The sequence below is a fragment of the Cibotium barometz genome, chromosome 15 (genome assembly GCF_041138505.1).
Source record: "Cibotium barometz isolate CiBa-2024 chromosome 15, ASM4113850v1, whole genome shotgun sequence".
Lineage (NCBI taxonomy): Eukaryota > Viridiplantae > Streptophyta > Polypodiopsida > Cyatheales > Cibotiaceae > Cibotium > Cibotium barometz.
Window position 1 is genome coordinate 59,952,606 of NC_141060.1, and position 27,757 is coordinate 59,980,362.

The window sequence follows — 27,757 nt, forward strand, 5'->3', positions numbered from 1 at the left end:
CTCATATGAGGTAATAAGGGATCATACGAGGTCATAGAGAGCTCAAAAGAGTAAATTTGAGCTCATAAGAGCCCTTATAAATCCTTAGGCCTTTTAAGCCCTTATGATTTCATACAGGCATAAGCGGTCATTATGGCTCATATGAGGTAATATGGGCTCAAATAAGCTCGCATAAACTCTATGGGCTTAAATGTACTCTTATGGGCTTGCATGAGCTCATAAGGGCACAGAGTGGTCATACGAGCTCATATGTGCCCTTCTCAGCTTATATGAGCCCTTAGGAACTCAGACGAGACACTATGAGTATAAGCTCGAGCAATGTTAGTCAACAATGTTGACTAGTAGACAGACCTAATGACCTTTTGGAAAGTCACATTATGCTTGCAAGATAATCAACCCACCACCATAAGTTATAAAGTTGGAAGCTGAAGTTACAGCTTATAGTTTACGCGTTTTCTCAATTCTAAAATAACTAGTGATGCCAAACATATTGACTCAAAGTAAAAGTGGCAAAAGCTCATACCTCAACAATACGGTAAAGGGCAGTCATTGGTTGCAAGTCATAATATGGAGGTACACATGTAAGCAGCTCTATCACTGTGCATCCCATGCTCCAGATGTCTGAAGCAGCACTCACCCCCGACATTACGATCACCTGCAAACAGAAGAGGCATTATTCTGTGCACCTTATATTTATGCTGTGCATGTTTATGATTAACAATTGCACACCTCCAAGCAGTCTCTTTACTATTTTTGAGGATGAAAATCAAGAAATACCATGTGCATGTGCACGTGTGCATGGGGAATTAAAGACCATAAAATCCTGCTTAAAGATGAATAGTACCTCAGGAGCCATCCAGTAAGGAGTTCCCACAACTGAATCAGTATTATTATCTGCTTCAGTGAGCTTGGTTGCCACTCCAAAATCTGCAAGCTTTACTAGACCCTGCAAGCATCATGAAACTGGATGACATAAACTTCTTTATCACTGGGTTGGCACAAAAGCTTAAAAAACAACAGACCAGAAAATAATTTATGGGATGCATAATTTAAACACAATTGTGGAGAACAGCAATCCGCACCCACACAGAGGGTGACCCTCATTCAGAGGCATATTATCAAGGTTAGATGTGGTACATCATAGGCAGCATTTGCAGGGGCATGCCCAGTGCCCAAAAAAGATCGACGTGCCAGGAAAAAGGGAAGCCCAAATAAAATGGACACCAGGCAGGACTCTGCCAGTAATTTCTTGGAGTGCAATTTTGGAGGAACCCAAACTTTCAAAAGGTTGCCAAACAGCTCTTGCACATGATGAAAGAAGCTGTCACCAACAACCATCTCCAGTCCCCTCTCCAATGCAGCAGCCTCTTCACCCAGCTCTTAGCGCACCCTTTCAGCAGTTGCCAATAATTAGAGCATTGAATCTCGTAACCCCTGCACCTCTTGCCCCATTTCAGCAGCCCCATTTCAGCAAGTTCAGCAGGCTATATTTGCCAAGTTTGAGACCAAGCTAAGTATGTCTTCCAAATATCATCCAGAGATAGATGGTAAACTTAACGGACAAATCAAACCTTGGAAGGTATGCTAAGGGCTTATGTTTCAAAACAGCAGTCAAAGTGGGAAAGGTATCTTCCACAGCTCGAGTTCGCATACAATAGCAATAAGCGTTTGGCAGCCGGCTACAGGATTCAGCCCATTCATACGGTTTTCAACCCAAGTCTCATCTATTTTTACCTAGACACAATTTTACAAGGCTGTACATGTCGGAATGCACAGAGGAAAAATAAGCCAAGTGCTGTAGAGAACAAAACGCAGGAGTGTAGAGAGAGAGAAGCTGTATAAACTCTGCTATATACACATGAAACCGATACACTACTAGGTGTGGGGGCAAGGGTGGTATTTATACCACCCCCAAGTGCTGGTCGGCCAGGTCAAAACAGCCAACAGGATGCTCATCATGTCCACGACTGTGTAAAAGACAGGAGGCCAGCATATCCGTGGTCGGCCAGTTCTGAGAGAGTCAGCCAAGCAACAGAGAGAGTCGGCCAACACAGGACAGCCTCCCACGACCCAAAAACAGGAAAAAAAAACATGGAGAAAATGGGGAAATTTGAGAAAACTCATGGGCAAAATGGGGAAAAATGAGAAAACTCATGGGCAGGCACACCCACAATAAAGGGCCTCACTGAGTAATATGTACAAACAGGAGATGACTGCTAACACCCCCTCTCAGCTCCTGGATGTGGAACCAACCCCAGTGAGCTGGAGTGCTACGGGAGCATGGCCTGAGGTAGAGACTTCGTGAAGAGGTCTGCCGCATTGTCCTCCGGCGAACAATAAACAACCAAGATGTCACCAGCCAAAATCTTCTCACGAACAAAGTGATATTGCATCTCTATGTGCTTGGTCCGGGCATGGAAGATTGGGTTCCGAGCAATAGCTATACAGCTCTAGTTATCACACTGGATGACCGTGGGTTCCTTCTGTGGAAACCCAATCTCGCCAAGCAACCTCCCCAGCCACACAACCTCACAAGCAGCACTACAAGCAGCCCGGTACTCTGCCTTTGTAGACAACAAGACAATAGTTGGCTACCTCTTGCTGCTCCATGAAATAGCTCTTGAGCCAAGGGTAAATCCATAGCCTGATGTAGATCTCCTCGTGTCTAGATCACCTCTCCAATCTGAGTCACTCCAACCTTGGGGTCGGACTCCATCCGTTGTTCCCCCTCTAGTGTCATAGAAAAGTCCAAGATCCTTCGTACCCTGCAAATACCGCAAGATCCGCAATCCTGCGTCCCAATGAGTCTTCAAAGGCGTCTACATGAATGAGCTCAACAACCCCACAAGAAAGCTCAAGTCCAATCTGCTATTCAACAACCAAATCAATGAACCAACAAGCTTCCGATATAGCGAGGCATCAACTTGCTCACAAGGATCATTCACTATGTAAGTTTGGTGTTTGGCTCCATCACTGAAGTAATAAGCTTGCAGTTCTCCATCCCAAAGGTCCCCAGCAACTCATGAACATACCGCTACTGAGAAACAAGGAACCCCCTCTGGGTTTGCCAAATCTCCAATCCTAAGAAGAAATGAAGTTAAGCCTAAGTCGGTCATCTCAAACTCCTTTGACAAGGCAGCCTTCGTCACTAATATATGCTCCACAAGGCTACCAGTGAGAATGAGATCATCCACATAAAGGATAATCAATGTGACCAAACCGCGTTCCCGAAAGAGATATAAGTTAGGATCTGCAATTGATCTCTGAAATCCTGTCCATAGAAAGAAAGAATCAATCTTCTGATTCCAAGCCCTGGGAGCCTACTTAAGACCATACAAGGCCTTCTACAACCTGTAAACCATCCCCTTTGATCTCGGAACCTCAAAGCCTAGAGGCTACTCAACATACACCTCCTCCTGTAAGTCACCATTAAGGAACGCAGATTTTACATCCATCTGATATACGGGCCACCGCTAAGAAGAGGCAAAGACAAGAACTGCCCGAATCGTGGTCATCCTCACTGTCGGTGCAAAGGTATCCTCATAGTCGATGCCAGGCCGCTGAGCATAGCCCTTAGCCACAAGCATGGCTTTCCTCGAAGTCTCTTGAGAAAGAGCTTCCTTCACGGAAGTAGGCTCTTTGTGCGGAACGATTCGAGACATCAACGCATAGTTCACCTGTAACAGCTCCTCTGAATGACTTCTGTCACGAACTCTGTGTGATCTTCAAGGTCCATCCTCTATGGTCCACTCGGAGGGAGGCTCCATAACACCCGACTCCCGAATGGTGTCTATCAACCACTTTGGTACTCGAACAGAATGTGGAGCCTCCTGCTCTGCTACTGGGGCTCATCTCCAGCCTTGGGCTCAACCACTACAATTGACTGAGGCTGTCTAGCTTGAACGATAGATCCTTAGACTCATCTGGTTCTCCAAGAAGTGGCGGCTCATCAACACTGGAAGCTAGAACATGCTCATCAAAGACATCTATGCTGACAACAACCTCGTTCCACTCTGGGTCTATAATCTGCAGCCTTTGGAAAGAGAGTTATATCCGACAAATACAAGCTTTTGGGACTTCGAGTCAAGCTTTCCCCTCTGGTTCTTTGGAATGTGAACACAAGCATCACTCCCAAACACATGGAAATGGGAGACATCTGGTTTCCTACCAAAATAAGCCTCAAATGGAGTCATCTTTGGTACTGAAGTCGTCGGATATCGGTTGAGGATATGAACAACCGTAGCCACAGCCTCTCCCCAAAGTGGACGAGGAAGATCACGATGCTCCAGCATCGTCCTCGCCATCTCCACCACAGTTTTGTTCTTACGCTCAACTACTCCATTCTCTGAAGGCGAACCTATATTGGCCAGCTCCCGCTTGATGCCATGTTCCGCACAAAACCGCACAAAAGCATTAGATGAGAACTCTCCTCCTTTGTCAACCCGAAGAGTCTTCACCTGCAATCCAAACTTTTTCTCCACCATAACATGCCACTCCTTGAACCGAGCAAAGGCTTGGTCCTTCTGGGAAAGGAAATAAACCCATGTAAATCTGCTACAATCATCAACAAGTAGCATAAAGTACAAAGAACCTCCCAAGGATGGGGTCTACACAGGTCCACACAAGTCACTGTGTACCAACTCCAAAGGTTTCGAAGCTCGCCTAGTAACCTGCTTCGAAAAAGATTCCATGTACTGCTTACCACGAATGCAGGAACTACAGTGTCCCTGCTTGCTGCCAACATCTGGCAAGCCAACCACCACCTAGTCCCGGAAGGCCCGCTGCAACGCATCCACATTCAAGTGGTCAAAACAGAAATGCCACAATTCACCGATCTGAGTGCATGTTAGAGAAGAGAGTGCTGAGAGTTTGTAGATTCTCCACTCCGCCTTCCCATACAACCTGGCCTGTTTCTTTGTCCCGTAGAGCAACAAAATGCTCATCAAACTCCACCCAAAAGCCAATCTTGCAAACCTCATGTACTAACAAAAGATGAAAACCAAGTGCTAGAACGTAAAGAACACGAGAGGAATGCTTCTCCCCTTTGCCATCAGGAATAATCTCCATCCTGCCCTCACTGTGAATCGGGATAGTGGAATTGTCGCCAATGAAAATGGGACCTAACTGTCGTTTAAGATCCTATAATAACTCTCGGGAAGGAGTCATGTGCCTGGAAGCACCACTATTGAGAATCCACTCCCGAGTATCCCGAGCAGTGAAACCAACTGCCTCCCTGCTCAAAGAAGACGAAGCATCTCTGTCCATAATCTCCAAGTGCACAAAAGTTGGAGTCTTGGCAGCTGCAGCTGAAGAATCAGCACCTTCTCAGTACTCCGCTTAGGACATTTCCGCCAATAGTGGCCTTTCTTGCCACAATTGTCACAGGTCCGCTCGACCTTCAAAGCATCACGCTCTGAATCGGGCTTCTTCTCAGAAGACTTCTCTGATGAAGACTTCCCTCTGCCCTTATTGTTGTTGTTGTTACCGCCTTTCGACCGCCACTGGCCAGTCACGGCCTCAGAACCTCTGCCTTGTGGAGGGTTCATAAAACGCTTTTCCTGGTTCAAGACCATAGGCACAAGCTCCTCCCATGTGACGGTGTTGAGCCTCCCACAAGTGATTAAAGAGGAGTAAAAAGTTGAATATTGAGAGGTCAGATGAGACAGCAAAGTGATGGCCATGTCCTCTGAAGATATCTCCTTCCCAGCCTAAAGAACCTCCTACTGAAGAGCCTGCAACTTGTTGATGTGCTCCTGCATCGTCGAAGACTTTACAGGATTCATCACCCGCATCTGCACTTCCAAGGAAATCCGCTTCATGGGTGATACCCTGTTATACAAAGAAGCCAAATGCTACCAAATCCCTCTGGCCAGTGTCATATGTTTGATATGATTAATCACCTATGGTGTGCAATCAAGGAAGATGAAAGAACGCACACAGGCATTGACACGATCCCACAACTATGCCTAAGCCTCCCGTTCTTTCCGAGTAGAGGGTAAAAGCTCCCCGTCCTCCAACTCCGGCCACAATGAAATTAGCGAAGTCATAAGACTCCAAGACAAACTCCATCATTACCTTCCAGATGCCGTAGTTGGCCCCATCCAACTATCGATCCACCGGGAATGTGGAGAGAGTAGGGATCTTCACATGCTTCTCAGCCATCTCAAGCAAATCTGCCATCTCAAGGGTTCACAAGGTGTTGTGAAGGGAGGGTGGGTGGAAAAAAATGAAGAAGAGGCTGCAAATAACATGCAAGGCAAATAACATGCAAGGTTGCTGTCTAACTGTGATGGCCGCCTTCTACCCCGATCTCCAAGTCCCAAACAATCCAAGAAATCTCCAATCAACACCACAAATTAGCAAACCCTCAAGCTCCCGCTATGATGCTATCTCCAAGCTTCAAGCCACTTGGGGCTCTGATACCATGTCGGAATGCACAGCGGAAAAATAAGACAAGTGCCGTAGAGAACAAAACACAGAAGTGTAGAGAGAGAGAAGCTATATAAACTTTGCTATATACACATGAAACCGATACAATACTAGGTGTGGGGGCAAGGGCGGTATTTATACCACCCCTAAGTGCTGGTCGGCCACGTCAAAACAACCAACAGGATGCTCATCATGTCCACAACTGTGTAAAAGACAGTCAGCCAACATATACATGGTCGGCTAGCAGAGGACATCAGTCGACCAGTCCCGACTCCTGAGAGAGTTGGCCAGCAATAGAGATAGTTGGCCAGCACAGGACAACCTCCCACGAACTAAAAATGGGGAGAAAAAACTGGAAAAAATGGGAAAAAGTGAGAAAACTCATGGGCAGGCACACCCACAACAAAGGCCCTCACTGAGTAATATGTATAGACAGGAAATGACTACTAGCAATACACACATAAAAAGAGGGTGTGGTCATGCTTTTTTGGTGGATTTGTGCTGTTTTGGCCTCTTCTCAACAATTTTCAACCTATTTTTGACATGTTTTTGCATCTTTTGCAACCCAAGAGCATCTGCTGAAACCGAACCCTAGCCACTCGGGCAATAGACAGACAGCACAGATCCAGAAACAAACTTTGAGACATAGCGGAAGATCCATAAACAATCACCAAAAGAACACAGCACTAAGCCGGAACGGCCGGCCCCCCGTAGGAACTTCTTTATTCAATGAATAAACTGTTACAATAGACCAAGGTGCGGGTGCAAACTTGCACCGGTTTCTCCACAAATCTGCTGAAACCGAACCCTAGCCACTTGGGCAATAGACAGACAGCACAGATCCAGAAACAAACTTTGAGACATAGCGGAAGAACCAAAAACAATCACCAAAAGAACACAGCACTAAGCAGGAACTTCTTTATTCAATGAATACACTGTTACAATAGACCAAGGTGCGGGTGCAAACTTGCACCGGTTTCTACACAAAGCTTCAGCAAACACTTGCTCCGAGTTCTAGGTACAAACAGCACCAAGAACCAGTACAAAACAATCTTGGAACAGCCCCAAAATCAGCGACCAGCTCCGGATGACGAGAGAGAGAGCTGTGCTGTACGGTCATCGTCGTAGGGGGGGGAGAGAGAGAGAGAGAGAGAGAGCACGGTGCTGCCTTGCTGTACAGCTCAGAAGTAAGAGAGCATGCTGCTGCCCTGCTGTACGGCCAGCGCTCGGGAGAAGAGTGGGAACATGCTGCTCTTGTATGACCAGCACACAGAAAGGGAGAAGAATCAGAAAAACTGCTGCAGCCTGTGTACGACCAACACACAGAGGAGATAGAACCAGTAGGCCTGTTGCTCTCCTGCTGTACGGCCAGCGCTCAGGAGAAAGCAAGCAAACTACTGTCCTGCTGCACGACCAGCACTGTAGGAGAGAGAACGCTACACGGCTACTGTTGTACGGCCAGCACTCAGGAGAAAGTGAGCATGCTGTACAGCCAGCGCTTAGGAGAGGAGAGGACTGCTCCCACTAGGAGATGAGGGCGCCTGAAGATCCTCTATGCTTTTATAAAGTCGACCAGTCCCAAAAATAGCTATGCTTTTCCCTATTTTGCCAAAAGTGGCTGAATATGCCCAAAATATCAACTTTTGTGCTTTTCCAGCTGGTTGGCCAAGTTTTTGCTAGGCGCACCCCCCCCCCCCCCCCCCCGTCCAGGGACCGAGGCCCAAAATAATAATAAATCCGGCCACACTTTAACGATGTGTGAACCTATTGACTTATAAACCTTATAAGCCACCTTAATGAATAAAATCCCATGCTGTTCACATTCTGTAGCCATCTTTCTGGCCAAACTTTGCCAATAAATGCTTCAGCTTTCTTCTGTGGAAAATCCCCGTTCACACCTTGGCTCCATTCAGTGTGTGAAACACCGATCAAGAATGGTGAAGGGACCAAATGGTGATATCTGCACACCTGCAACAAGTACCTGCTATACTTATGTACATTCCGTACGATTCTGTGCAGAGTCCTTGCAGCCCTTAACAGTTGTTGTGCGCCCCATTTCTGTCCCGTACCAACTGAATTTCTGATTCTACCAATGTTGTTTTTACCAGCTGAATTGCTTGGATTCAGATGTGGGTTGTACCTGTGAGATTTTTTATCATATTCATATACAAAAATTTGCGGGTATTATTGATTCAATTGCGTGCTATGCGTGCTGGGAAAGATCAATACTCGCACAGGTATTGGTATTTTTATATCAATGATTGATGCTTTCGGGCATATATTAGAAGCCCGGATGTTGTTGTCACAGGTGTTGGTTTTATTGATTCAATTGCATGCTATGCTATCTGAGAAAGATCAATACCCCCACAGGTGTTTGTATTTCTATATCAGAGATTGATGCTTTCGGGCATTATATTAGAAGCCCATATGTTGTTGTCACATTCATTATTGTATTTTGGATAATTTGGCCTTTTCCCAAGGAAAAGAGGAGGCCCCCAAGCTTGTACATATGAACTCCTTAGCAATAAAATGTAGTGTCACCTCCTCATCTCTTTCTTTTACAGTTTGTGGTTCAAGTTTTTTATTGTGAATGTGGTTGTGGCCATCCATAAGTGTTTAATTTGCATTGATGGTTAAGTGTGAGAGCCCCCTCTTCGAGTTACATTGTTATCGGAGCCTCGACTTCATTCCACATCGAGGAAGAAGAAGCCCTACTCTTTGGGGAAAACACTACCTACTATTGTAGTTAAGCATGGCAAGTCCATTAACTGGTTTGGAACATACATTCATCAAGAGCATGTGCAAAAAAAGACCTAAGGGAAACAGCTATGGATAAGTTTGTTATTTTGGAGTACCACAATTCGTGATTACTCAAGAACATTTATATGGTGTACCGTATGTCCTAGAGTGCTATGTGGGAATTCTCCTATATCTAGGAGAGAGAACACATTTTCTGATGGCCAAGAGCATGTTGTGAGCCCCAGTCCAAGAGACAAGTTTGAGTCTTGACGTGCCCGTGGCACAAGTCATAATTAACCCTCTTTGCAAGATGTAATCGTTGTGCAGGCTAGACCAGGGACACTTATTAGGCCCATGGTCAAGTGTCTATAAAGGCCAAGTCTAGTGTCATGTCTTTGTCCGAGTTCCAGGCAAACGTGTAATGCCATGTGTGAGCCACATTGTTCTGTGGTGTCAATAACAATGGATACTTTTGGGGCTCAACCAACCAATGTAACCAATGCGGTACAATGCCAACCACTACTAATGCATGTACATGCACAAATCCCGTCGATGTAGTGTCAACACCACTTGTATATTCACCTGCTCAATGTAAAAACATTTTGGAAACCATTCTCAAACCATGTACAAGTCCACATCTCAATCCCGTCAATTTAGTGTCAACACCACTTGTACATTCACTTGCTCAATGTAAAAACATTCCACAAACCATGTACATGCCCACATTTACACTATGCGGACTCCTCTGTATGCCAGACTGTACAGATAGACCTGTCAACCCTATACGAGCAGTATGCAGCCCACACTTCATGCACCCACGCGCATAAATAGGGTTTGTGTAGGCCACTCTATGGACTATACATAGGTGTCACTCATTCCTTGGTATGTGCCTTGTAGGCCTAGATATTATCAATTAGGACCTATGGTACAGTTAGTACTAGTTCCAATTGGGACACCTAGTACATGTATGACACCCAGTTAGGGGTTCATCATATTAGGTGTATCTTTTGTACTCTTCATTACTTCAGCAATAGATCTTCTGCAGCACGCTTTGCTTCTTGCCTCCTTCTCCTGTTGCTTCCGTTGTCCACTCCACCCAACAGTGGTATCGGAGCAGGCTTTGCCCTTGAGTTCTCGCCAGTTTCAGCCTTCCCGAGCCTCCCCCTTGCTCATTGGAGCTGATTTCTTGCTGGTCGACTGGTTTCTACTGCTCGAATCCACACGTGTGAGCTCCTACAACTGTTCAGAGGCATTCCATCGCGGAGAACTCCATCTTCTTGCTGTTTCCAGCTGGGCGACTCACTAGACGACCGTCTCCAGCCATTTCGAAGCAGATTTGTGTCATTTCGTAGCCTCCAGTCAGATCCAGCCACGTGGCACCTCAAACGGCAGCAAGGATACCTCAAAATCAGTCGCTTCTTGATTTCTTAGCTAGGCGACCAGTTTGAGGACACATTTCCAGAAAGGAATAGCTCAAATCCCTATTTCGAAGCATCTAAAAGCATTTTTGACAGTTTTTTGACTGTCCAACCCTAGAAATTTGGGGTTTTGCTGAATTTACAGTTGTACTGCTGCTCTGGAGCATTTGGAAGTTGGCAAATCAAAGGGCTTTTGAGGGCATTTGCTGTCCTTCACTTCCTCTTGCTGTTAGAAGCTCCCTCAAGCATTTTCAACAGTTCGGGAAGCTCTTTTATTGAGGTATTTCATTTCTGCAAATTTTTTTCTTTCATTTGCAGCTTCTTCGCCTTGGTAAGGCCCCGTGCTGCCTTGGGAAGGTCCCGTGCTGCGTTGGGATTTTTTATTGCAGGTCTATACTTTGTGACAGTTGCACATTTGCAGTCATTTTGTGGACAACAAGCATCATATTTGCAGTTGAACGCCTTGAGGCTCATTTGGTCACTTTATTTGCAGTTGAGAGCTTGAGGCTCCTAATCTTGCCTTTGTCACATTTGGATTTGTGCATTTGTCTGCATAATGGCCAGTGGCAAGGATGATCTTTTTGGGGCTTTCGGTGCTGACGACAAGCTTGATGGGGTGAATTATCCTATGTGATCATTTATGATGAAGCATGTCTTGGTGGCCAAGAATTTGTGGAGTATTGTGAATGGCAATGAGCCTAGGCCTATCAGGCAAGCTACATCTTCCACTAGTGATGTCACATCCAGTGGTTCTTCCCGTGCTGCCTTTGTACCTCCTACTCAGGAGATGATTCAATGGGATGGCCGTGATGCTAAGGCACAGGCATTGATTGCTCTTTCTGTTAAGAAGAGTATTGTACCTCATATCAGATCATGCGTTATTGCTAGGGAGTCTTGGGATAAGCTTGCCTCTTTGTATCAGGTACGCAACGAGGCCCATGTTGCCTATCTCCGCAAGCAATTAAAGGATCAACATATGAATGAGGGTGATAGCATGGATGCCTATTTGACAACTATCAAAGATTTGAAAGAGCAATTGGCCAACATTGATGAGGATATTCCTGGTTCTCAGTTTGTATCCGGAACATTGGATGGATTGCCTGACTATTACCAAGGTTTTGCTACTACCTTGAGGTTGGTTGCCATGGGCAATGCCAACTACTATTCCTTTGATCAGGTGGTTACACTTTTATTGCAGGAGGAGCAGAGTCGCTCTAACAGAAATGCTAGTATGCGTTCTGATCAAGCATTTGCAGCCAATGATAGCAATAAAGGAAAATTTCAGAAATCTGCCCCTAAAAATACAGCAAATCGGTCTTCTTCTTCATCATCCCAGGGTGATCAAAAGAAAAGAAGAGGTGTAATTACTGCAGGGTTGCCGGCCATGATATAGCTGAATGCAGGAAAAGGATTGCTTCTGAGAAGAAGAAGAAAGAAAAGGGACTTGCGGTCTCCACTGCCTCTAGCAGTGATGCCACTCCTAATGAGCATGCTCATTTTGCCACGGAACAGTCTTGGAGTTTCATAGTCCAATGCCATTATGATCCTGCTGTACATGATGCAGGTGATGCTTGCATGTCAGTTTCAGCTTCCACGCGGTTCTTTGATAGTGGTGCTTCTAAGCACATCACTTCCTACAGGACATTGTTCACTTCCCTTGCTGATGCCCCAAAGGGGGGTTCTGTGACGTGTGCCAACAATGCATCCTATATGGTTAAGGGTGTTGGGCAAGTTGCAGTCACTTCAGTTGCAGGCAATGTTGTCACTCTAGAGAATGTTTTGTATGTGCCAGGCATACGCAAAAATCTTATTTCCAATTTAGCTTTTGCTACTTGCGGACATAAGATTGTTTTTGATGGGCATAGGTGTGCAATCTATGACTTGAGTCATGCCGATGCTATTGTTTTGACTGGTACTCTTCAGGGGGGCTTGTATAGCCTCGATGCATATGATAGATGCAGTGACAGTTCAGCCCATGATGCCCATGCTGCGGATGCAGATGTACTCCCTGACACATATTTATGGCATGAGAGGTTTGGTCATCTCAATCTTAATGCCTTGGTACGGTTGCCACAAATGGTTGAAGATATGCCACAAATGCGCATGCCTACTAAGAAACATATCTGTGAAGCTTGCCTACTTGGCAAGATGCACCGCTTTGCTCTCCCCAAAGATGGCAGAGTTGGGGCATCTCGCAAGTTATTTCTTGTTCACAGTGATGTGTGTGGTCCCATGAAGACCGCATCTATTGGTGGCTTCTACTACTTTGTCACCTTCATTGATGACTTTACCAGGTACACTTGGATATTTGCATTGAAGTCCAAGTCAAAGGTGTTCACATGCTTCAAGCACTTCATTGCCTTGGCTGAAAATGATGCAAGCTTGAAGATTGCCAATATGAAATCTGATAGAGGGGGGGAATACATGTCTAAAGAATTCAATGATTACTTGGCAGCCCATGGTATTCATCATGAGTGCACAGTGCCTTACACTCCTCAACAGAATGGAGTGGCTGAGCGAAAAAACAGGACCATTATGGAGATGGCTAGGTGTATGCTTAAGGGCAAGAATTTGCCTAATACGTTTTGGTTGGATGCAATGATGTGTGGAAATTATGTCCTGAACAGATGCCCAACTAAAGCATTGAGAACAGTCACACCCTATGAGGCTTGGAAAGGTCACAAGCCATCCATTTCCCATATGCGTACTTTCGGGTGTTTGGCCTATGCACATGTGCCTTCACAGAGACGGACAAAGTTGGATGATAAGGCTATCAAATGCATATTTTTGGGATACAGTGTAGAGAGCAGACGTTATAGACTTTATGAGCCCTCATCACGTAGGGTGGTGGTCAGTAGAGATGTTATCTTTGATGAGACATCCTCTATGCCTTTGCCGGATTGCAAAACGCAGTCCACACTTGGTGTCTCGGACATTTTTGACAGTCTTGTGCCATTGCTTGGTTCCGATGCCTCCGATGATGCACCATAGGGATACACTCCTCCACATACTGCTCATTTACAGCCTATCACGCAGTCCGGACAGCCACCTGTTTTGACACAGATGCCACATGCTCTTGAGGATGTTGTGGAAGAGGCAGTAGAGCACGAATTGGCTGACATAAGACAGCCTAAAAGAGCTCCTCATTGGTTCTTTGAAACTTTGAAGGACAACAAGTTAGATGCTCCTTTGCCAGCCCGTACGAGAGCTGCAGCCAAAAGAGATTTGGCAAACTCGGTTGCTCATGCTTTGATTGCTACAGCATGTGATGAGGATCCTATTTGTCACAGAGATGCCTTTTCAAATAAGTTGTGGATGCAAGCCATGCAAGATGAATTGAACTCCATTCATGCCAATCAAACATGGGAGTTATGTGACTTGCCTGCAGGTAAACATGCAGTGGGGACAAAGTGGGTTTACAAAGTGAAGAGGAAAGCTGATGGTTCAGTTGACAGGTACAAAGCCCGTCTTGTGGCCAAAGGCTATGCTCAAAAAGAGGGCATTGATTATGAAGAGACCTTTGCTCCCACTTCACCACCATTAGATGTGTTATTGCCGTGGCTGCCCACAATAATTGGCAAGTGCATCAGTTGGATATCAAGACAGCATTTCTCAATGGTCTATTGGCAGAGGAAGTCTATGTTGCACAACCTCCTGGCTTTGAGGTTGTAGGTTCTGAAAATAAGGTATGCCAGCTTAAGAAAGCCTTGTATGCATTGAAGCAGGCACCTCGGGCTTGGTATGACAGGATTCACACTCGTTTGCTCAGCCTTGGTTTTCAGAATAGTCCCACAGAGGTGACTTTATATATCCGCAAGAGGGGGGTAGATTTGCTGATTTTGATCCTCTATGTGGATGACATGATTCTCACTGGGCCACATCCCAAGAAAATTGCAGATTTTAAACGGGAATTACAGCAATCATTTGCTCTTACTGATCTTGGCTAGTTGCAGTACTATTTGGGCATATAATTTGCTCGGACTGAGGGGGGGATTATTATGTCACAATCCAAGTACATTGGGCAGCTCTTACAGAGATTTCAGTTTGAGGACTGCAAACCCATCTCCACCCCATTAGAGACTGATTTTCGTTTCTCTGCTGAAGATACCAGTGGACCTTGTGATGCTACCTCTTATCAGCAGGCAGTTGGTTGTTTACTTTACTTGTGTCCTACTCGGCCGGACTTGTAGTACGTGGTCTCCCAGTTGAGCAAGTTTATGCACAGTCCCACTCATCACCATTGGCATGCAGTGAAATGTGTCTTGTAGTACGTGGTCTCCCAGTTGAGCAGGTTTATGCACAGTCCCACTCATCACCATTGGCATGCAGTGAAACGTGTCTTCAGATATATCAAAGGCACACAACACTTGGGCCTTTTTTACAAGGCTGATTCTTCACTTATCATGCATGGGTTCACTAATAGTGATTGGGTTTCGTTCCATCCAATCCCTAAGGTCATTCTGTTGAGGAAATCATAGTCAAAGAGTGTATTTGTGAGTCTTTGTGTGGTTGCTATGATACACACTGATCCCATAGTGGCAATTGTTTCATGCTTGGCTCTTCATGCATCTCTTGGTTCAGTAAGAAGCAAGCGACAGTTGCCACATCTAGTTGTGAGGCTGAGTACAGGGCAGCTTTCACAGCTACAGTAGAGTGTGTTTGGCTACGAAAACTACTTGCAGATCTTCTAGTTGGTCAGACTACTCCTACAGTCATTCATACTGACAGTCAAAGTGCTTTGGCTATTGCACGAAATCCTGTGTTTCATGCTCGCACGAAACACATTGAGGTTCATTACCACTATGTCAGAGAGCGATGGTCAGATGGTGACATTCAGTTGTCTTACATTCCCACTGAAGACAACTTGGCAGATCTCTTCACGAAGGCTCTCCCGCGACCAAAGTTTGAGGCTTTTCGACAAGCTTTACACTTGATACCATTTGTTACGTGATCTGCTACTCTGTACAATCATAGGTTGCTATATCCATATTGGACGAATTTGTGCAACCATAACCTTTAGTCTTCAGGTATCTTGAGACGTTTCCAGGATACTTCAGCCCATACCGTCGAGGGGGGTTTGTAGGCCACTCTATGGACTATCCATAGGTGTCACTCATTCCTTGGTATGTGCCTTGTAGGCCTAGATATTATCAGTTAGGACCTATGGTACAGTTAGTACTAGTTCCAATTGGGACACCTAGTACATGTATGACACCCAGTTAGGGGTTCATCATATTAGGTGTATCTTTTGTACTCTTCATTACTTCAGCAATAGATCTTCTGCAGCACGCTTTGCTTCTTGCCTCCTTCTCCTGTTGCTTCCGTTGTCCACTCCACCCAACAGTTTGCAGTGCGCAAATTTATGGTTTCTCTTGGAAACATCAAAAACAAGAAGGGCATCACATGGGCAAGTCTAGGTGGCCTAGAAATCACACAAATCCTTCTCTCTCTTAGTCCTTTCCTCTTTCCCCTATGAACCCATGCAACTTCCTTCAAAATTCACGTAGCGCACAAATACACTTGTTCAAACGGAACAACAGACCAACCATGTTTCCTTCCTTCTCAGAGAATTACGAACCCCTCCATCAAACGCATGCAAAAAGCAAAGCGAACAAAAAACATATCTTCAAAAATTAGTATGCATCAAACCCTGGTAACAGTCATAAAGATTTACCTAGTTGTTTCGAAACCCTAAAAAGCACAATTCAATTTGCTTACAAAAACCTTTGCCCATGCATCATCGTTCTCCTATCACAGTTTAGCCAAGCCCTAATACTGACTTTTGCACCCATAGATCTCCTAAACATAGGACAAGTATGACTGGACAAGTATGATTAATTTCCAAATCACAGGTCGTGCATGTTCATTGTTAACTCACCACCCAACCATAGGTCCACTTCAACGACCACCCCCAAGCACAAGGGCTAAGGCTTGGAATGGATCTTGTCACCACTTGGTCCATCTCCATTTCTAGAGCCACTTCTATGGGATTGTCACTCCATAGAGCGGCCAGATTTGTGCCAAGGGCCACTCTTTTGGTGTCGCGGCCAGATTTGTGCCATGTTCACATGGGGCCAGGCCAGTGTCCCCTGTGAAAGGGCCAGTCTTTTGGTGTCACATGGATGGGAGCCAGATTCGTGCCACCCGTGTGAGACCAGTACTGCGTCACATGGACGGGAACAAGTTTTGTGCCACCCGTGTGTAACCTGCTTCATGCTCAATGAAGCAGTACTGCGTCACATGGATGAGAACAAGTTTTGTGCCACCCGTGTGTGACCTGCTTCATGCTCAATGGACGGGAGCCTGTTGGTGCCACCCGTGTATGGCCAAGATTGGCGTCTTACCTATGGGATTGTCACTCCATAGGAAGACCAAGACATATATTCATATTTCTGTGGCGCCAATTTTGTGCCCGACAGGAACTTTTTGTACAAGTTTCATGAAAGGGAGATTTCGTCCATTACATGTGCACATGCATTTATGACTGCATGCATAAACTTGTTTTCGCATGATTTGTTTGCGTGTGTTTGCCTGTTTTGCCGTGCCAGTATACTGGACGAGGATGCCCCCAGTGTACCATGGGAGTGCTGCTTGCTGACACATTGGTGTGGCGTGTGAACAGGTGGTAAGTATTACCATTTTGGCCCTTTTAAAATGTAAAATCCATAAGCTATGGTTAACTTTAATGTTTATTAGTAAATGTGTTCACACATTTAAAATTTGGACTGGACATTTATTTTCTAGTGTGGGTGCCCATAAACTAACCTTTGATTAAAGTTGAATAATACTTAAAGCAACTATTGCATGAAAACATTAGTATTTTTCCCCACGTGGGCGGTGGACAACTACCCTCTCTCCATCGCCTACTATCCATGTGCTGTGTTCTGCTTTGTGCCTGCCTCCAACTTATACCCGTGTGCTATACCTGTTGAACCCGCCTCCAGCTGCTGCCCGTGTGCTGTACATGCACTCGTGTGTTGTACCTGCCTGTACAAGCTTGCAGCTGCTGTACCTATTGGTGTACCTACCCTGTACTTGCTTGCAAACTGAACTTGTACCTGTTGTACCCAACTATACCAAGCTGTACTTGTCGTACCAACCTGTACCAAATTGTACCCTACTGTACCTGAACTGTACCAAGCCTATACTTGATGTACCAAGACCTGTACTTACAATACCAGGCCTGAATTTGCTGTACCAGGTGGACTTGACTGCATGGTGATAGGAATACATCTCCATTCACTCCTGCTACAAGCTATACCAAGTGCCTTGTATTCCTTATTTGTGTAAAACTAAAATTTCCTAAATTAAGTTCAAAGATTTCTTTAAGTTTTGTGCAGAGCAAGAACAAAGCATGTTTATGCTAACCATACTCAGGAAGCTTTCCTAGTTTGGTTAGTTTTTTCCTCAGTGGTAGTGCTAACCGCGCCCTCAGAATTTCTGAAAACCAGTGAAGGTTAGAAACACTAGGGAATCCGGGAGCAAAGCTTATCTGGGAGAACCAGGCAATGTTCCCTCCGCGGTGTACCCCTTTGCATGTGCTAGTATGGGTGTGCCTGTTGGTGCACGGTCTCGAAAGACCAGTGAAAGGCAGGTGTGCACCCAGTGAAGGTGGGAGTGTGCCTGTGATTTGGGACTTCTTCGACTATCCAGACTTCATCGACAAGTACCCAATTGTTTGAGTTGTATTCACTCCCTGTGAAGAGAAATCTGGCCTATTGGCCGTGACACTTATATATATATATACTCCAAGAAATACAAATGTATTAAGGGAGGGGCTCGCCCTTTCCGGCCCCAGTGTTGGTGTCAAGTGTTATTGGTCATTTTCAGTTTTAATGTTGCTAATAATGTCCATTGTTGGTATTAGTTAAGTGCTCTAAAAATGTGTATTTTGTCTTCTGATTTGTAGGCCTTCTGTAGGGAGCGGTTACATTGGTATCAAAGCCCGGTCGTCTCTCTTTCTCAAGAGAAGACATGGTGTTTTGAGATTGGAAGCATACACAGACACTTGACTCAATGGACAGCCAAGGCAACCCTTTGGAAGTGCCAAATTCAAGAGGCCAGTCTAGTGCTTCTCGTGATTCTGATACATTGCTTGGAAGGCACAAACCTCTTGAGAGAGGTCATAGACAGTGCATTCATGGGACAGCCATCCCGTGGAAAAGAGCCCATGCATGAGGATGAGCCCAATGCATTGAGGGTTAAATTGGAGCACATGAAGAAGCTTTTGTAGGCAAAGGAGGAAGAGCTGAAATTTCTGTATGAAGATCCCCATGTACAAAGTGTCATTGAAGTAAGGAAAGCTGATGCTATGGTGGATATGACCTTTAAGTCCATGGCTCGTGAAGTGGGCAAGAAGCCAAGGGAGTTGGCACTCTCCTATCTCATCCGCAATGGTGATCTCAAGGAAAGAGAGGATGGAGAGTTAGTATTCAAGAATCCACCTCATTTAAAGCAGGGAGACCCAGCATCTCAACGGTTGAGGTCTTTTATACAAGGAAGAGGTATCAATCACTTCTCACCATGCATCTACTCCTCATGGGACAAGAGGCAACATGTATGTGTATATTGGAGCTAGTGGGCGACATGATGGCCTTATGCATGGAGAGAGTGGTCGGCATGCAAGCCGAAAGACTTTGCCCATTGAGTTGCCTCGTGGTGAGACATTGCATCATTTGGGAAGGTCACATGCATCGGGGCCACAGATTCATAATGCACATGCCACCGTGCCTCTTGAAACATCTTTGATTGCCTTGAAGCCCATGCAGAGAGGGCTGCCCTGTTGGATAAGGGAAAGAGAAAAAGAGAAGAACATGTACCACATCCCAAGAAGCTCAAGGAGTTCAAGGCACGGGACAAGTCCGTGAAATTTGATGCCTTTCATGGAGAGTATGATGCCTCTAAGGTGCTAGCTTTTGTGGCACACTTTGACATTGCTTTTAGTGATGAGAACTTCACCAATTTTTGCCTCTTAATGCGGAGCAAACTCTCACCCGAACCTCATCAAGTTCCTCAACTTCCGACTAAGCCTCATCTAATACATCCTCAGGCACATCCCCACGGAAAGGTCTAAGGAGACTCACATGAAATGCATTGTGAATCCTCCAATGATCTGGTAGCATCAAGTGATAGGCCACCTCACCAATCTTTTCCAATACCTGAAAAGGTCCATAATAGTGCATGCTCAACTTAGGGAATAAGCGCTCTTTACCCTTCATCTTTTTGAGCCTAGCTTTCTCAAATCGCAAAAGAACCCAATCACCCAATGCAAACTCTAATGCATGCATGTGACAGTCTGCTGCTTTCTTTTGCTTTTGCTGAGTTTTCTGGAGTGCCAACTTAACTCTCCGATAAGCTTCATCCATGTTCTCCACGTACTGGTCAGCCTCAAAGATCTTATCCTTTGTGTGCAAAATAGATGGTACCTTCTTCCCTCCTTCCACAATCTCAAAAGGCGCCTTGCCCGTCGAGGTATGGACGGTGTTGTTATAAGCAAACTCCACCAAAGGAAGATACTTTTCCCATTGTTGCTTGTGCTCTGACACATAACACTTAAGAAGATCTAACACTGTAGAATTAGCCTCTTCCGATTGACCATCTGTTTGTGGATGAAACGATGATGAAAACTTGAGAGTTATACCCATGTTGTCAAACAACCCTCTCCAAAATAAACTCGTCATCCGTGGATCACGGTCACTAATGATAGACGAAGGCAAGCCATGATACTTGAAGATGTTCGCCATGAACAACTTCACCATATGATCAACTTTGATCGTCTTTCGCACAGGAATGAAATGAGCCTGCTTACTGAACCTGCATATGATAGTCCAAATGGCATCATTCCCCGTTTGTGTCCTCGGAAGATCAAATATAAAATCCATGGCAATGTTCTCCCATGGTCTATCTGGAATAGGTAAAGGCTGAAGTAGCCCTGGTGTCTTTTGACGGTCAAACTTCACCTTCTCACATACGATGCATTGCCTAACAAAAGCATCAACATCTCTTCTCAAGGTAACTGCCTGATAACACAGAGTCTACCATGCATCGACAAAAAGCCATCCCTGAGAGTATAATGATCATGCCGCTGACCCTCAAACATCTGATCATAGAGCCTTCCAAAATTCTCATCTTGGGCATACTGCTCTTTCATCTCATCAAGCTCATGATGATAAGCAAGTGAAACTGCTGAGACCTGTGGCTTGCGTGACAATGCATTTGCCACAACATTCTTTTTGCCTTCCACGTGTACAATCTGAAAGTGGAACATAGACAAAAAGTTGGCCCATCTCATATGCTTCTCAGAAAGTTTAGTTTGCGTGAGGAAATAACGCAAAGTCTGATGATCTGACTGCACAGTGAAATCAGTCCTGTCTTTATCTAACATAGACAAATTAGATTTAGACTCATCATCTTTTGCATCCTTTACAAAAACCAAGTACGCGGAAAGGTGCTTTTTCATTACTGATGAAATTGCCGAAGCTGATACAATAGGAATAGATTCCCCTTTAAGCTTTACATCCAAAATATTTTTTTTCCCTCTATGAGTCAAAGTAATCTTCCTGTTATACGTATCCACCACCGCATGTACTCTATGGCACCATGGCATACCCAACAAAACATCACACCCATCAAGTGGCATGATAAAGAACTCCTCACTGTCCACATAACCCTGCACATGAAGCCTGAGCTTCCCAATAATAGGGATAACGGGTTCTGCATACCCAAGACAAGCCATATTAGCCTCATACAAAGGCCCCATCTCCTCTGCGCAGATCCCCAATCGGCCAGTCAAATCCGGTGAGATAAAGTTGGCTCTAGCACCTGTGTCAAAGAAAATCAAGGCATTTTGATCTCACTTTGCCCCCATGCCCTGCACAACTCAGTCTCTTCACCACCTAGCTGTTTCCCAACAAGATCACGAACTAATCTTGCAGAAGGCTTTGGTTTCTTAGACTTAGACTCCCCTTTAGTGTCAGAGTCCTTTTGGGACTTACGCTTGGGACAATTAAAAGACATATGTCTCTCCTCTGTACAGAAAAAGCACTTCCTAGCATCCATCAAAGCCTGTCTCTCCTCAGGAGTTCTTTTGGGCATTGGTAACTTCTTATACCGCTTCTCTGTAGACCCTTTTGCATCACGCGAAGCATGCCCTGACTTTTCGGATTTCTTGCTTGAGCTTTTACTTCCTTTAAATCCAGATGAGACTCCAGTGAGTAACGCATTTCCCGCATAGCATTCTCTATCATCTGCGACATATTTGTTACTCGAGTCTTTATGCAATAGTCACGCACTTCCTTGGGCAGCCCACAACAATACTTCTCCACCTGCTCAGACAAAGGCACTGCACGATAAGAAGTAACTGGGAGTAAAGCTTCCCAAAACTTCTTATTATAATCCTCAAGATTTTCACACTTCGATGCATCCAACTTGTGCCACCTCAAAAGTAGATGTGAGCCATACGGAAGAGAACACCTGTTTAAACTGTATCCAAGTAGATGGTGCTATGCCCTGCAAAAGAAGAGTGGACCACCACTACAATGCATTGCCCTTGAGAAAAGTCGCAGCTTTTCTCACCTTAGAGGATTCTGTGTAATTTCCACCAGAAAAAGCAGCATCAAGCTGTTGTAAAAAGGTAAGTGCCTTTAGCTTGTCTTTGGCCCCGCCGAACGTGTCAAATTTCATTGCAGCTCCCCCTTCCTTATATACCTTCGCCTTACCCATAGACGTTACATTATCGTAAGGAAGTGGCTTCACAAGATTGCTACCCCCAGCATTCATGCCCATCATAGGGTCAACATTGCCAGTTCCCACACCTCGCATACCATTCAGTAGCCCCCACTCCATAATTATCCTAGTGGCCCTCCCTTAAAGTTTTTAAAACTAAGGGCCACCCAAGGTTTATAAACCTTATAAAATTTAATACCTTGGTCCCCCTTCACACTTGGGATTGTCCACACATGTTACCTTTTTGTCCAAACACCCAAGTATGAATCTTTAAAAATTTATCTTGCACATCGACCACCATGCCCACACTTGTACTGTTCCAATTTCACAGGGTCATGACAGGAATGATGCTATTTGGACCATTGTGGACAGGTTTAGCAAGCAAGCTCACTTCTTGCCTGTCAAGAAACCATTAAAGTTGATCATATGGTGAAGCTTTTTCTTGCTCACATCTTCAAGCATCATGGTATGCCTAAGTCCATTGTTGGGGATAGAGATCCAAGGACTACGAGCCTCTTTTGGAGGGCTTTATTTGATAACATGGACACTAAGCTTGAGTTTTCATCTGCTTATCACTCCCAAACAGATGGTCAAAGTGAGGCTGCAAATTCTGCTGTATTGGATTTATTTAAGTGTTATGTGGCAGATCAAACGAGTACTTGGGAGAAGTATCTTCCACTTGTAGAGTTTGCTTACAATAACACAGTACATGCCTCCACGGGAAAGGCCCCGTTTGAGATTATTTATGGCAGAGTGGTATTGCCACCCATCCTTTGTACAAAGGATGAGATTTTTGCAGCCGATGAGTATCTGCGTGACTTGGATGTAGCCTTTGCTCAGGTGCAAACAGGCATTGCAAGGTCACAAGACAAGCATAAGAGGGCTGCTAACAAGCATAGAAGGGACACGCAAGTCAAGGAAGGTGATTGGGTATTGCTGAAATTTGAGAAAGCTAGGCTTCAGAAGAGACCAGGACGAGAGGGATTATATCCAAAGCTTTCTATCCAATATTATGGACCCTTCAAAGTGGTTGACAAGATCAATGAAGTGTCCTACAAGCTCGCTTTACCCAATCATTGGAAGATTCACAATGCTTTTCACGTGAGTCTTTTGCGGAAATATGTGGGGCCAGATCCAGAAGAGCGTCGCCCAAGATTGATGAGCTTGAGGAGATCCTCCAGCCAGAGCAAAGATTGTATTTCACAAGGAGAGAAAGTTACCACATGGGCAGCTTTCCGGGAGAGACCTTGTGAAATTTAAAAATTATTTGCCAATTGTTGCAAAGGAGGTAGACGAGGATTATTTTGCTGACTACCTTCAGCTTTTGCAAGCATGTCTTGAGGCTTTTCAATTGAGGACAACTGTTTAGCAACCCAGGGGGATGTCACCATTTGGTCCATCTCCATTTCTGGAGCCACTTCTATGGGATTGTCACTCCATAGAGCAGCCAGATTTGTGCCATGTTCACATGGAGCCAGGCCGGTGTCCCATGTGAAAGGGCCAATCTTTTGGTGTCACATGGATGGGAGCCAAATTCGTACCACCCATGTGTGACTAGTACTGCATCACATGGACGGGAACCAGTTTTGTGCCACCCGTGTGTGACCTGCTTCGTGTTGTATGGACGGGAGCTTGTTGGTGCCACCTGTGTATGGCCAAGATGGCGTCTTACCTATGGGATTGTCACTCCATAGGAAGACCAAGACATATATTCATACTTCTGTCACGCCAGTTTTGTGCCCGACAGGAACTTTTTGTACACGTTTCATGAAAGGGAGATTTCGTCCATTACATGTGCACATGCATTTATGACTGCATGCATAAACTTGTTTTCGCATAATTTGTTTGCGTGTGTTTGCCTATTTTACTGTGCCAGTACACTGGACAGGGACACCTAGAATCACGATAGAATACAATAGTCCACTCAATACGCTCACTCCACTTATATAGCTACTAAGACCTATAAACAGCTATAACTTATAATTAACACCCTAGCCCATGTAATCAACCTATTGTACTAATCTTCACGGTCTCCTAACACAAGATTAGGCCGGCTAACCTTGCAGTTATCATTAGGTACGTAACAAACCTTGAGTCCATGTTTGAGGAGCTCTCTGCCAAACTGACCCCAAAAGTCTCTTATTATATAGGCCTCCTATGTTTGAGGAGCTCTTTACCAAACTGACTCCAAAAGTCTCTTATTATATAGGCCTCCTATAAACCAAGAGATATATTTAACCCGTGTCTCTAAAATACTACTAACGTCCTCATAAAATGCCTAATCTCCAATCTCTCTAGTTAACCTAACCCGAGGTTAGACCTGCTAACCCTACTAGAGACTTGGGACGTAACATTCTCCCCTTCCTTAAGAACTATTGAAGTTCTTGACAATGAATCCGGGGAGGCGACTCTTTAGACTAAGCACTAACTCCCACCCTTGGACCATCCTTTCCACCTTGATCAAGTACTCATAATAGGTGGTATTTCGACACCGTCTAGTACGTTGATCTACAAACGACTCAGGTTCCATTGGAAATTACCGGGTCATGTCCTCAAGGTTTGAGATCTTGTCCACTAGCACAATCTCATCACCTTCCCCCAAACATTCTTTCAAACAACTAATGTGAAACACAAGGTGAATCTTGATTCCAGAAGGCACTACCAACTAGTAAGCTACAACACTTATCGTCTTTAAGGACCACAACACCGAGAAGACAACTTGTAATGTATACCAATCCTTGTTGTCTTTGAGTCCTTTGAGATTTAAGGTACACCCACATGCTCTTCTGTAAGACTCTCGGAGTCCTTCAATGGTTAACATAAAATACTAAGTGACTCTTATGCTTTCCTTTGCAATTTTCAACATGTCTTGCATGTCATCCAAGAAGTCCACAACTGATTGCAACTTGACTCCCCTTAGTCCAACTCCTATGGGTAGCTTTGGCTTATAACTATACATAAGCATAAATGGACTGAAACCCATATGCATGCTTACAATTATCATAAGTGAACTCAACCCGTGGGAGATATCGTTCCCACTCAAACTCTTCTCTTGGAGACATATGCCCTGAGAGGATATCTGGTTCATCCTCTCCGTTTCACCATCAACTCGGGATGATCTGAAGATGACATCCTGCATATTTCCAACTTAGAAAACATTGATTGCCAAAATTGTGTAGTGAATTTGGAATCATGGTCACTGACAATCTCCTCAAGCAACCCGCAGAGCTTGTCTAGTTCCTCCATAAAGAGCTGATCCAATTCATGGCTGTTTACCGTCAACTTAGTAAGAATAAATCTAGCCATCTTTGTCAATCGATCCCCAATCACTCAAGTTGAATCATGGACCCTACTAGTCCAAGGTAATTTGACTACAAATGCCATTTATTCTCGAGAATTTGCAACAGACATAACATACCCCCAGCTTTAAGCCTCCCCGCTTTATTGAGCTGACACTACGCACACTTCCGCACATAATCCTCTATAAAAACCTTCATATACAGCCAGTAGAAATGTCGGCCAATCAAGGCCAAGGTTCTTTGTATGCCCAAGTGCCCAGCACTAAGTGCATAATGGCAATCATACAACTTCTTAGTTTGAACAGCCATATCACTAGACACATAAACCTTACCATCCTTAAACAATAATCCACCTCCAATGAAATACTACACCTTTGATACATAGGAGTCAGTCAATATATCTCCATAAAAGAGGTAGCATTGACCTCGAGGATCCCACTAAAGGTATCTGCAACCTAATTGGTTGCGCATTTTCGGTAATCGAGCTCCTGCATGAGTTCAGCCCATCTGACATTCCAAACCCTCAAGTCTAGCCACAAACATACTTTAGCGAATGATGATCTGTCCATACTAAAAATCAAGCACCACACAAACAGTGCCTCCATATCTTTAGTGCATGGACATTGGACACGGCCAGAAGCTCCTTTTCCAAGGCAAGATCTCTCTCTCCAAAAGTTTCTTGTTCTCAAAGGCTATGGGTCTTCCATCTTCGAGCAAGGTTGCACCTATTGCAAAATCGCTAGCATCCATCCCAAGCACAGAAGGTTTATTTGGATTCACAATAAGCAACATAGGCGCTGATATGACTAGCTCCTTTGGTGCTCAAAGACACCAATCCAACTTATCACTCAAACCACCAAAGGACTTATCGATCTCTCTTGCTTCTCACTCCCTTAAAAAGATGAGTCAGCAGGACTGCGATCTTGGCATAGGCCTCAATGAACTTCCAAAAAGCTAGTGAAACCCAAAAATGATTTCACATGCCTAATCGTTCGAGGAGTAGGCCATTCCAGGGCCTTCCAAATCTTATCCAGATCAATATGTACACCATCAACCGAGATGAAGTGACCCAGATACAAAGGTTCTTGTTTTAGAAGACAGCCTATGAAGGGTTTCCCAGTCCCTGAAGCAAAGGGTCTAGGACCTGATTTGAGCTTGATAGGCAGTACTAAAACAACCTTGGCAAGGCACCCAATGCCCTGTCATGGGCTGGGCAAATAACACTGAGAAACCCATTATTTGAGGGCCGCTAAGCAGGCCAAACAGCTGGTTGGGGGCAGGAAGAAAAAAAAAGGAGTGTGGCGGAGGGCGGATTTGAAAGTAAATGTATTGTGTCCACATCTTTGAGACTACCAATCATAGTCTACTAAAGAGAGATACGATACCTATTCAAATCAGTCCCCCACCCCCTCTTCACATCATAATGAAATCTATTTATGCAAACTAGCACAACATAGTCTACTAAAGAGAGAAAAGATACCTATCCAAGTCAGTCCCCCCCCCCCTCTTGACAGCTGTGCACGTGACAGTCCCCCACCCCCTCTTCGCATCATGCAATCTATTTATGCAAGCTAGCACAGAGCTAACTACAGAGTAACAAAGTATGAATGTTTATCGGTAACCTCTTTGGTTGTAAGAATGTTGGCACCCTTGATATCTCGATGAATGACTCCTTGCTCATGCAAGTAGACCAGTCCTTCCAATACCTGAAACATGTGGCAACAAGATGCCCTGTTAGACACATAGATAGTTACCAGATTAAAAGAACCTCACTGACGAAAACCCGTATGTTTTCCAGCACACAAGACCCCTTGATATCCCGATGAATGACTCCTTGCTCAAGAAAGTAGACCAGTCCTTAACATGTCGCAGAGCGAGATGCTCCATTAGATACAGAGATAGTTAGCAGATTAAGAAAACCCGACTGGTCAAAACTCGTGTGTCTTCCAGCACACAAAGACCCGTCCATCTACGTATCTGCGCAGCGCTCCCCATGAACAATAATCAAATGGCAACCAGCAATTAACCTGGGCAATGTAGACTGCCACCAAAGACTCTGGGAAGGCTCCAAATTTGTTTGGCTTGATAATACTTGCAAGAGATCCATTTTCAACATACCTAGAGAAAAGCAAATGAGCAGCTCAGAAA

The 27,757-nt window shown here is 44.8% G+C and overlaps 1 protein-coding gene across 3 annotated transcripts in view; it reads right to left on the reverse strand.

Moving 5' to 3' along the window:
* LOC147631502 (MAP3K epsilon protein kinase 1-like) overlaps positions 1-27,757 on the reverse strand; it is a 39,289-nt gene that overhangs the window by 9,581 nt on the left and 1,951 nt on the right. For all 3 annotated transcript variants that reach the window (XM_086809897.1, XM_086809898.1, XM_086809899.1), the window contains 4 exons: positions 27,637-27,727; positions 27,232-27,315; positions 845-946; positions 524-655 (listed from right to left, as the gene is read on the reverse strand). In XM_086809897.1, the coding sequence (XP_086666023.1) occupies positions 524-655; positions 845-946; positions 27,232-27,315; positions 27,637-27,727 (409 nt within the window). The remainder of the gene's footprint in view (positions 1-523; positions 656-844; positions 947-27,231; positions 27,316-27,636; positions 27,728-27,757) is intronic.